General features: G+C 42.6%; 1 protein-coding gene across 2 annotated transcripts; it reads right to left on the reverse strand.

Moving 5' to 3' along the window:
* Positions 1-4,255: 4,255 nt before the first annotated feature.
* LOC132265055 (persulfide dioxygenase ETHE1, mitochondrial) lies at positions 4,256-12,184 on the reverse strand. Of its 2 annotated transcripts, XM_059765496.1 has the most exons (6): positions 11,948-12,184; positions 11,571-11,883; positions 10,915-11,274; positions 9,917-10,068; positions 8,417-8,650; positions 4,256-4,793 (listed from the first exon to the last, which is right to left on the reverse strand). In XM_059765496.1, exons 2-5 carry the CDS (start codon positions 11,718-11,720, stop codon positions 8,473-8,475), a joined length of 840 nt encoding a protein of 279 aa, XP_059621479.1. In that variant the 5' UTR covers positions 11,721-11,883; positions 11,948-12,184; the 3' UTR covers positions 4,256-4,793; positions 8,417-8,472. The 2 variants fall into 2 exon arrangements, with proteins under 2 accessions (XP_059621479.1, XP_059621481.1); XM_059765498.1 differs by lacking the exon at positions 11,948-12,184 and having other exon boundaries at positions 11,571-11,938.
* Positions 12,185-12,251: the final 67 nt, after the last annotated feature.

Here is a 12,251-nt window from a genome sequence, read left to right on the forward strand (position 1 = left end):
TCTAAACTTTGAAGATGAAAAAACATATGCACAGTTTTCTTGTTATAAACGACTCCTTTCTAACTTCAAGAATTCAATTTCTCCAGAGCTCATTGCAGATAGAAAAAGCCAACTCACCTCGCCAATTGCTTTCGCTCTGACGCTCTTGGAGCAATTGAAATTCCGCGAGTGAGTTCAGCAGTGATTCATAGTGCAAATTCGACCGTCCAATTGACTATCCGACTGATAATGTCGAGCTCGTGAGTGGGCAATAAAAGAAATTTGCATACAGAACACTTTCCGCAAGTTGGCCAATTTGATTATGGCGACCGACACTAATCAAATGAACAACTAAGCAATTTAAGTAGGATGAAAAATAGAATATAAATTAATTCACTGACTTGACAAAATTTGACTCTGTGTGAGCAAATTTCTTCTGGAAAGACTGAGAAAAATCTTAGAAATCACGGAATTGTGAAAGGAAATTAGCTAAAAACTCAAATCCGATGATAAAATAGTACAAATGAATGATCTTACTTAACTTTCTTTCCGCAGATTCTCAAGCTTAGAAGCGATCTTGGCCCCCTGATCGTGGCCTCAGCGAATTGGATCTGCGAGGGATTTTATGGCGTGTGTCTTGCAAAGGGGAGGACGAAGAGTAATGGGGGCTCTTTCTCATGGGTGTCCCACTCGTATCTCGGCAATTCATCTCGCTGGATGACCCGTGATCAATTCAATCTGTAAGAGCGTCGGGGAGACACATAAAAGCCAGCGCTGAAGGCGAAGGAGAAGTTTTGTGTGCGGCAGCAGCTGACTCAGAGCATTCTTGCTCATTTCTATTCCTCCGGCGCCTCACACTTTTCCGCCCGTGGAAAACACACTCCTCCAGAGAGATGGTGAATCGAATATTCGTGAGGGTTTCCAGAAGAGTTTGCGGGGTGGCGCGGAAGGAATGCAATTATCGACGAAGGGGGAGAATCATGAGAGTGGGGTCAATTGAATGGCATTGGGTGCGCGAGATTTTAACCGGAGAAGTGGCAACAATGAAGAAACTCTCTCCGCAGCACAATAGATGCAATTTTCCGAGGGAAGGCAAACACATAATTGTGCCATTGATCTCAATAACAGCGCGCCTCAAAGGGAGTGTCTCTCCAGAGCACGTGCCATGCGCCGTAATTGCAAAAAGGCTCCACGAAAGGCGCGCTCCCCCCCCTCGCTCGCCCACATTCTCAACACCGACAACTATCCTGGCGACATTATTACGGCCAAATTAGTTTGAGCACATGATTTATGTAGTTGTGCAGCATCTGCCACTATCCCTGACCTACATTCACCATCGGGCGGCGTCAGTTTCCGGCTCGGGAAACTTTAAACCACCCCACCGCCCCGTCAGGGCATTCCCCAAGGAAGCGTCTTATCCGAGGTCTTATCTCGTTTTGAGGACATCTTCGGCTGAATTTGTCAGATAAGGACTTCTGATGGTGCAATTGCCGAAATTGCCAGAGTTGCCATAGCGAGGGAATTGCCAATGCATAGTCGCCGTGCAGTTGACTATATATACTTTCCCATCGGGAGTATCGATTTAACCACCAACACTTTATACATACTTCACTGAGAGCGCTTGCATGATTTAATGTTGCTGATATGGAAGCTGATGTTCAGTGCAGACCAGCATATTTTGCTGCGCTTCTCCTCTTTCGCTATATAACACACAATATTAACCCTCAACTTTGTGGCTTCATTTTATAATTGGAAGACTGTTTAACGAAAGAGTGCAGAGTAAACCGAAAATATATTAGCGTGTATCTTACTTATTATAACACTGGGGAAAACCATGGAAACTACATGGAAACTACATTGAAGAGTGGACAAGTTTTAATTGAATTTGTCTTACCTGATTATTTGGATCTTTACAAAAGTCCCAGCAATTTAATGAATATTTAATGAATGTCGCCAAAGATGAGACATTATTTGAAGATAAAACTCTCTTTATTTTGAATTTTACGTCCTCTCTTGGAAATTTTCTGTTGCTCACTAAAGTAAAAAACAGATTCTTACTAATTTGAGTGAAATCCATCTCTCCATGCTGTGAAAATCATTGAAATCATGTCTCAATTTCAGAGCTTATCTCAACTCACTGTTGAAAATAATGATACTAAACCCCCATTTAATGCGAAACTGTGTAAAACTCTCGACAACCTGCTTTGCTCAGACTAATTATGATTGATGAATGCGCCGCTCTGCATGAGTGCCACAATTTCTCATTGTGTGTGTGTGTGAAATTTAAGCCGCCCGCAAATCCACCCTCAAATATTCCAATCATCCCCGCACAAATGGCAAGACTTTTCAGTGCGCTTTTTTTTCCACGTTGCCATCACGAATTTCACCCACAGTGCATTACAAAATCCGGACACGAACTCCACAGCTTCTGTTTCCCCACTAATGGGCATTCCATTCACGTGGAGGAGCCGCAAGATTATCACATTAATCTCAATACATCGGGCTCCACATTTGTTATTTTAATCCACATCGCATATCGATTTCATCGGGTCCGAGAAACAATCGCCCGGAGTGACTTCGAGTGGCTCTCGGGGTGTTTTTGGCAGTGTCACTTTGGGGGGTGGCGAAGCCACACAGATTTCCGTGAAGGACACGGAGAGTGAAAAATGCGAGAGCAGAACTTCCGAATGTGTCACTTATTGATCCGAGTGACTCAGGAAGATTCCGCGTCAAGCTTCGAGACGGCTTTTTGCCAAAGCTTTTGGCGCTTCGGGAGAGACCATAAAATGAAATCCTACAACCCCAAATTGGCCGTTCTAGAGGTTTTTTTTTTTATCCAAGAAAAAGATCAAAATTTCAGCAATCAGACATTAAAGAATTGCAATATTTCCTCCCCCACTTTTGCTCTTAATTGACATCGCGCGTCTCTCAAATTAAAGTCACTTATCGCCGTTATCAGGTGCGCTCTTGCGGGCGATTCCAGCACCAGATTGCCGGCACCCCAAAATGGAGTGCTAATGCCTTTTGGGGTGTGTGTGTGTGTGAAGTTTGCTGGCGAAAAGTGCGATACAAGCAGTTAAATTGCAGCAAGACTCCAAAGTGTGACTCAGAGTATCGCAAAATGGGCGCAATTCCAAGAAGTGATGTTGATGGCTCATGCGAGCAAATAGACTCAAATGGGGTGGGATTGAAAATGCGCAAACAACACTCAAACTGCAAAATTTCCCCATGAATTTCAATGGCCAACTTCTCTTTGACTTTGCAGCGCGCACAAAACACGAGTGGGTGGCAAATTACACCGTCTAGTCATCGCCAAATCCACCCCGCCGTCGATGATGCGACTGCAAGTTCGCCAAGGGTGAAATATCTAATGAGTCCTCCAGCACACAAGTTTCTGCCAAATGCTTCCCCGAATCCATAAAGACGCTCCACTTCAGCATCTTTTCCATGCTTTTTTGCCGTCTTTCTCTCGTCAACGACACACGATGGCAAAAGTCTCCATGGGAAAGTTCCTCAAATGGGAAGCTTTTTTACTCGCCTTGCGCGCGCTCTCTTCAGTGTGTTATTTTTATGCGGAAAACTTTAATACTATAGTCGCTCTTAAAGAAGTCATGCTATGCGATAAGAGCATTTTCCTATTGGATTTTCTCTAGACTGTTAAAAATAGTTGGAAATTCAGAAAATTATGCATTCAAAGCACTTCATTTTTCATCTGATCAATTTAATGTTGGGTCTAAAAGAGACAGAATTGACCAAAGAATTAAGCATTTTTAACATTATTAATTAAAATGCAGAGTGCCGAATATAGAAATTCACCCACGTTCATTTCACCCTCTCTCTGTGTTTCATCCCCAAAGTCAGAGGTTGATTCACAAAAGTTATTCAATTGAAAAATATACCTTTTCCTCTCGAATCCTCTGCATTATACACCAAAGAAAATTAAGCGAGCAGGAAAGAGGATCCTCTTTGAGTGCCTTTTTCCCTCGAAAGCCCACGCCGAAAGCTCCCAAAGTCCCAAGAGCTTCTCCTTCTTCACAGACGGGGGTGGAAAGGGCGACCAAAGTGCCCTGCCATTAGCATGACTCGCTCAAACTTCATTGACATTCATCCGCAAATCGATTTTGGGCGATTTTCGGCACACTTTTCCTCATCTGCCTTCGGCTTTGATATTGTCTTCGATGTCGCACTCAATTATTCATGCCAATATTTGCATTATTTGTCACTTATTTGTCCTCCTTACGCTCCATCTCTCCGCCATGAATTTTCCACCCACTTTCCATTTGTGGGGTGGAAATTTATGTGCATACGCGACTATCTCGCATGGCGAGATGTTCGCTCTCTTCCTCGTTGTCTTCGCGACAGTGCGAATGAGTCACAGCCTCGATATGCAGATTAAACTATATGACATGACGGCAAAAGACCACCCTCAGAACGCTTTGGCGTTTGTCAACAACAATATTAAAGTTTCTTTCCTTCTCTCTCTCTCTCTCGATTGTTAACTTGCCTTCGGGACGCGGAAATCCACAAAATATATTAGAAAGACCAAAAGAATTTTTCCATTTAGCTGCGTGCTTTCCGCTTCACCACTCAATTTCCTCGACATTCCCGCCTGTTTGGATAAAGCGAGAGCGAGAAAAGAGGAAAATTCTTTATTCCAAGAATCTCCTTCTAGCTCCATATGAGCTTTTTGCTCAAAAAGTATGTATTTTAATAGAAAGTTTCACAGAAAAATACACTGCGGTGTTTTTATAACCTATTTATAGTCTTGCGACATTTTCATAAAGCCACGCGTTTTTCCACCCCGCGCGCCTACTCTGCAAAGAAAAATGCCAACATTTATTCCATCACACCATCATGAGAGAACATATATAAAACTCAACATAATGTATATAGCAGTAAAAGCTGTGCGAGATGAAAGCTGAGTGAGGAAAAAATAAATAATATTTCGTAAACCAATGATTGCGTATGAAAGCAATAGAATGCGAATCTCATGAAATATTGAGCATCTTTCTCACCCTCAAACACCCTCTCTCTCTCTCTCTCTCTTGCCAATGTTTTTTTTATGGTAAATATTTAATTTAAAGTGAATGAAAAATTCAAAACAACCCTCAGCAGTGCTGTGAGAGTGTGTGGAAAAAGAGGGAGGAAGAAAACCAGGAGAACCTTTTGCCACACAAAACTCCAGGAGAAATCAATTTTCTCATCCACAACGGGCGAAAACACAGGGATTTCTCGTACTCCTGAAAGGAACAAAGAGAGAGAGAAAGAGAGAAAATCCCACCCCCACAAATGGCTAAAGGCCAAAGACGAGGAGGGAATTGAAATACAGTGAATTGAAAGGAAATTGACAAACAAGTTTCCTTCAAAAGTAAATTGCTAAATGAGTTTTTCCCATCGACAACACTCTCGCCCTTCACAGCGCTTCTTGTGACCCAGTGTCATTCACACCGTCCTTTGTTTCCCACTCGCGCGCGGCTCGAGTGGCGCCGCTCGCCGGGTGCTGAGAAGGGGTAGCAATTAAAAATTCATGCCCACAACTCTGACTCATCATCGACGATCGTCATCATTGCCACAAAGTGCCAGGAAAATTGCTGCTCGATGGACTCTCACTTCAACTTCGTCCCTCGCTTCCATGTGAGCGACGAGGATCGCGAGCAGGCGCGCAAGCGGGACACAAGAGTGGCTCTCTCGTGCAGAGTGATGACTATGAAATCCAATGGGTCGATAAAGTTGCTAGGCAACACCCCCTATTGCGCACAAATCAAAGCCAAAAATGTAGCGCCCATTCATATCCCTCCCGAGCCGCCCCCTTGCGGCAACCCCTCGAAAGCGTCGTCGCAGCCCGAGTTTGGGGCGCAGAGTGCGCGGCAGCGCAGATAAGGGATTACGGATCAGGTCTCGAACCCAAAACCTCTGAATTGCTACTTCAGCGAGACTCCAGGTTCGAAATCTGGACAAGATAAATGGTTTAGTAGATTATTTCAGCCACTATCCTGGTCAGACTAACAGCGATTACAGACTTGCTGGTGATCCACGAGAGGATAAGCGAGAGCGCGAATATGGTTAAGCCAAAAACGCGACTGATCCCTCGATATATCGAAGGTTCAAACGATATTTATGAGTTTCCCGACAACAGCGCATTCGGCCGAAAATTCGCCGAAACATTTCACAGCCCAAAAGGAACAAAATGGCGCATCTCTTGCGAATGATTCCGTAGGACCTCAAAATCATTAAATTCTTCTGCAAATCTTCCATTTTTGCAATTTCATCGTAAAATTTCACACTATTTAATAAAATAAACTAATCAATTGACAGCTGAGAACGGAGCACGAAGCAAAATTGTCGCTAGTGTCGACAAAGGAGAATATCCACTGAGTGTGTTTAGTGCTTGCTCAGCTACGAATTTTTGCTGATCCATAATATAATATAAGGCTGACCTTTACACACTCCAAGCTCATCCACGGAGGATTGATTCGAGTTCGCGCCGATTCGAGAGTAATCCGCAAGTCTGTAATCGCTCTAAGGGAAGTAAGGCTAAAGGTAAGGTTTCTAAACAATCAATCCAACGGTTAGAGCATTATTGCATGAAAACAATTCCAGTGAAGCGTAAGTTTCAATCGAAACATTCCACAGCAACCCCTTGGACTACACGACTATTTGCACTTTTGAGACTCAAACGAGTTGATTCGTGCGCCACGTAATTATGTCATCTTCAATCTGCACACTCTTCAGCTCTGCGCTCAATATTGAGTTTGTTGCCGGAGTTATTTGCCTGTCTCTCCCCGTGATTCCTCACGGGGTGAGGAAACGAGGGGGTGGCATTTTGTGAGGTGCGACGACGAAAACGACGCACAAACACACACTTAACAGCATTTGTCGACCCCTCGCGAGCGGCCGCCCATTCCTCACGCCCGTTCCGTGGCACGATCATGACTCATCATAGGTAGGTCACGAAGAGCCTCCGTGTCGAGCGCGCCCGTCCGCAAAGGGTTGCTTCCGCGCCCCGCTTCTCGCCACCACAGCACGGCGTGCAAAAACACGCCAGACAGACGCATTTCAGTGGCAAAATTGCATTTTCGACCTCGACAAAAAGCCAAAGGGTTTTTGGCTATGACAGAAAGAAAAATTGCACCATGATGCAAATTGAATGGGGCCGCGCTCTCTCTCTCTCACACCCCACCCGCCGCCCGCCGCTTGGCACGAGAGTGGAAAATTCTTGAATCATTTGCCAATTGCGCAATTGTGGCGATTGGATGGAAACAAAGGCAGGAATTCTTCTGGTTTTCCTCCCTTATTTCACTTCTTATTGATTTACTACACACACATTTTTCAACCCCTTCTTCGACACTCTCTTCTTCTTCCTTCCCTTGTTCTTGTTGACTTGAAAGACAGAGGAGGAAAACCGGTGAAAATCCTTTTAGGAAATTTCACCTGAATTTTCCTCTGTCTGGGTGTTTTTTCCCCCAAAATTCAATCCATCCGGAAGAAGGTTATTTTCAGACAGTGAAAAATTGATGAAAGCCCAACTCAAATGGTTGGTTTCTTTTACTATATTAAGCAATGAATTTCTGAGAATATCACAAGCAATTGAGAAGATTAATTCAGAGAAATAATTTCCCTATAATTCAATACAGAATTTTCTAGAAAACCGCAAAAAAAATCTTTTTAACTGATTTACCTGATTTATAGTAAATTAGGTAAATTAAAGCTAATTTTAGGGGTTAATTTAAATAGTAGAAAAATCTATTAAAAGTTTAAAGTCAAATATTGCTAATTTGAACCTTGAAGAAAAGCCAAAACTTTGAAGAAATCATTCAACGTCACGTTAAGAGTTAGAAAAAAATTGGTTTTTAGGCTTCTGAGATGTTTTAGCTTCTCAATAAACTTTAGAAAATCGATTTTTCAACATTAGCGCCACTAGCGGTAACAATGTGAACCTCTATTATTTATGAAAGGTAATTTATCGAGCGATTTCCAATCGATTGAGTGAATTCGTCCTATTTTCACAAACAAAGCGTATAGAAAACCTGCTGAAAAACCACTATTTCCTCAAATTAATCAATCCTCTCTCTTGTATTTCGCAAAGACACTGGCAAGAAGTTTGCTAAGTTCACCGGGAAGCCTTTCGAGAGGGTGTAGAAATGACTCGAGTGTCGGGACGAATTTGCAGAGTTGAAAAGTGAGGTGACAGTGTGACACAGTGGCCAACGAACAGTCTGCAAGTGATTGAGGGTGTTTTTCCCGAGGAAAGCCAACGCCATCGAGTGGATGGGGGTGGTTTGGTAATTGAAAATGTTTTTGTGGCGGCGGCGGCGAATGAAGTGCCGTCAAATCCATATGAGAGTCAATTGTGATACAGAAAAAAAAGGTGAGAAAAGCGGAAATAAAGTTAGAGGATTCAATTAAAAACTTTTCGGCCACAGCGCCATTATTTTACCTTCTCCCGAGTTTTGTGTTCACCCACCATCGTCACACAAGTGTCACGCGGCTCGCCTAAATCTCCGGCGGGATGTCGTAGAGGCCGCACTGCTTGTTCGCGGGCACGGCCTTGTCAATCATTTTGGGGTACGGCAGGTTCAAGTTCTCCATGATGTTGACAAACGTATCGATGTCCTTCGTGAGGCGTGGATTGAAGCTTCGCTCCTCGAACACCGTCGTCTCCATGTTGCCCCTGAGAAGCAGAGAAAAATACCCTTAAAAAACCCCATTCGTGTCGACAAACTCACTGGGTGAGAGAATTAATATGCATGAAAAGAAACATTTTGGTCAGAAGAAAGCAATGGCAAAATTTAACTTTCAATCCGTTTCTTCCATTTCACAATAATTATACTAAGACAATTAAAACTGCTCTAGAAAAGTATGTTTTTTGCTGAAATATTGGTAATATTTCTGCCTGTTTTCTTCATTTTCAACTTAAAAACCATCCTTTTGTCCAAATTGAGTTTCAATTTCCAAAAGAGAAATAGTAATAATTAGTAAATTCAACATTATAAAAGCCAGATTCATCTATCCAGGAATGATTTCTTCATTTTTCAAATCGACGGGTGCCCCGAAGACTATCAAAAGTCAAAATCGCCATTTTTCAGTAAAGCGATTTGAAGTTTGAGAGATGATATATATAGCAATATATTGCTTTGAAATTTTACTAATTTTTAAATAAACTCCCTGTTATATTCCAGTAAATTGATAAAATTGCTCAATTCTATTTTTATGCAATATTTCCCAGGTTTTTCCACTGTTATTTGTTGAAATATTAACTAAAATACGAAGAGTTGATAGACGAATTGGAAAAATTTGGTACAATAAGTCGGTTTTTGATAATTTTTGTGTATTTTTGTTTTCAAACAATTCGTAAAAATCAACTTTTTACATTTTTCCTGCCCATTTTTTCACACTTTCGTCTACTGTCTATAAATCGAAAGACAGTCACGAAGGGTTTCTGGCTTGGTTTCTTGTCAATTTAACAGTGAAAAGATTTAAAACTGCAAAATTGAGGTCTTTTTAGCTCATCGAATAATGATTATAATTCCGGTCAGGATGATTTGTGCGGCGAAAACTATTAAAAGTCGACTTTTCATACTTTTCAACGCAATATTGAGAAATTTTCTACACGCGAGAGTTTTTAAGAAAAATCTTATTTCTTTATTTTTTGCCAATGCACTCAATGTAATGTTTTCACACGTGATAAGAAGACATTAAGATCAATCCAAACAGACATAAGACGTCAACTATCAAAAAACGACTTTTGATAGTCTTCGATTCACCCGTCGAAATCAAAAATAGCAAAAAAAAACTTCTTCTGACCATTTTACTCTTCTTTCCGACCAAAAGATATTGCTAGATGTTGATTCAGGTGCTCTTGAAAGGGTTAATATCCGCCCATCCCTTTGATGAGTCATCGGGAAAGGGGTCAAGCGTCACCCAAAATCCTACAAACCTGTAATCGTGCGCCGGGAAGAGGCGGAAATTGTCGGGCAGCGTGAAGATATTCTCGTGCACAGACTGATAGAGCGTCCGTGGATCGCCCTCTTGAAAGTCCGTTCGGCCACAGCCTCTTATCAGAAGTGTGTCACCCGTGAAAGCGATTCCCTGTACGGAGAAAAAAGCACACACAGACACAGATTTTAGTCCTTTCAGTCCAACGCTCGCGCTATTTCCGCCCACAGTTGGCAATTGATGAGGCGGGGAATCGAAGGGCTTCATTCAGTCACTGTCGCCCAGAATTCAATGGGGAGCTTTACCATGTTGCCCGAGGGATGAATTTTTTGAACTCCACAAATCCGCTCAAAAGTCAGATTGCCTTATCGATTGCCAGTGATTTCTAGGAATTTAATTCACCTCCTGTCGTCACACTCCGACTTAGAGAGAATCTAGAAGACGCACAGTGGCGTAGTGAGAAAGAAAAGCGGAAAAACTGCCAAGAAAAACCGTGCATAAGGAACAGTGAAGCTGAATTGACAAAGAAATTAACTAAACATCTCGATCGTTATCGAATACAAATGAAAGAATTTAATATATTTCTCTTATTGAAGGTGATTCAATTGAAAGTAAATAAAATTAATGACAATTTACAACAGAAAAGTTGAAAATATTCACGTTTTCTGTTTTAATTGCGTTCAATTATTTCAAATGGAATAAAAGTAGCTTGAAAACAGTTTAAATCCAAGATGAATGAATGCGATTCAAGAAGCGGTTTAATCACGACCGAAGTAAATCTCTTAATATTAAGAATACGCAGCAATAAATATAGAAAAGGATCGTCTAGAGAAGCCAGAATATTTGGCAATTTTCTCTTCACTTCCAACCGTGATATCGGAGTTATTCTTAGAAATACTAGCAAATCAGAAAATAAGCCTCTTAATTGGCATTGAAAGCATTGAAATCCAGGTGGGAAATCCCATTTCTATCACTCTCTAGACCTGAGATAAGATTCACCTGTTCTTTGATAATGTACGTCATGCAGCCGTTCGTGTGTCCCGGCGTCGCCACGGCCTTGATCGTGTGCCTGCCGAACTGCACCTCCTCGCCGTCCTCCAGGTGCTTGTCCGCCCTGGCGCCGCTGGCGCGCGAGATCACGCTCTCGCAGCCGGGCACGAGTTGCTTCAAATATCCCGTGCCCGTGATGTGATCGGCGTGCATGTGCGTGTTCAGCGCATACTTGAGCGTGAGCCCGAGCTCAGTGATCAGGTGTGAGTCACGCTTCGCCTGCTCCAGCACGGGATCAATCAGCACGGCCTCCTTGCTGCCCAGATCGGCCAGCATGTACGTGTACGTGCTGCTCTGGTGATCGAAGAGCTGCCGGAGATAATCACACTCTCATTAGCTTTATCATCAAACTGACCTTGCGACTGATTGTGATCAAGTTGAGATTGTGTTGAAGTCTTTTTTCCTGAGCCATCGCACAAGTGCGAGAAGCAGTGAAAAATCAATCGCAAACATGAATAATTTCCATCATTTCACAAAGAGACAGTTGGAGAGAGGGCAAAAAAATCAATAGAATTTCCAGGGAACACAAAACACCTGTTTTCGCGCGTAATTATGAAAAAAAATTATTCGTGTCCGGGAACAATTTTGGTCACTGGCGAAATTACCTGGCGAAAGAAGAAGTCCTCCGTGAAGGTGATGCGGGAGTTCATGATTGATCTTCTGCTCGGCGTTCGCGCTGCTTGAATACTGACGAGCAGAGCTTTCCGCCGTCCGGACGCAGCCAAAGCGACTGAGCGCATGAATTTCATTGTCATTTTGCGCCGCTTGCTGAGCCTTATCACATGGGAAGCCTCTAAATCCGTGTCGAGATTAGCCAGGAAGCGTTCTGGAGGCGCTTGTGGTGAGTGTCAGTGCGTGCAAGTGTTCCGGAAGTGGTAAGAAGCAGGGGAAATTGCAATTTCTGCGGCCGGACAAAGTCTAGAATGACGAAATAGAATGAAATCTAGCGTGCGAAGGAGTGGGAGAAGTCGTGAGAACTCACCGCTTGTTTGCTTGAGAATGTTTTACAAAGCCACAAAATCAAAAGTCACTGCGTTTGTCACGCTGTTTTCCCTTCGCACAGCTGACGGCAGTTGCATAACCTCCGGAGATTCCAATCATTCTACACTGCAAGAAACGAGCGCACGAGAGCCAAATTAGCAAATAAACACTCACAATATTGGAGAGTAGGAGTGAAAAGAGCCAATTTCTCATTCAACATATGTATTAACTAGACTTTGAACATGATTTCTGTACACATTTTTTTTTTATACATATGTTAATAAATTTAAATAAGATTTTTCTCC

This window comes from Phlebotomus argentipes, unplaced genomic scaffold (assembly GCF_947086385.1).
Source record: "Phlebotomus argentipes unplaced genomic scaffold, Phlebotomus argentipes genome assembly contig_2, whole genome shotgun sequence".
In the NCBI taxonomy this organism is placed as follows: Eukaryota; Metazoa; Arthropoda; class Insecta; order Diptera; family Psychodidae; genus Phlebotomus; species Phlebotomus argentipes.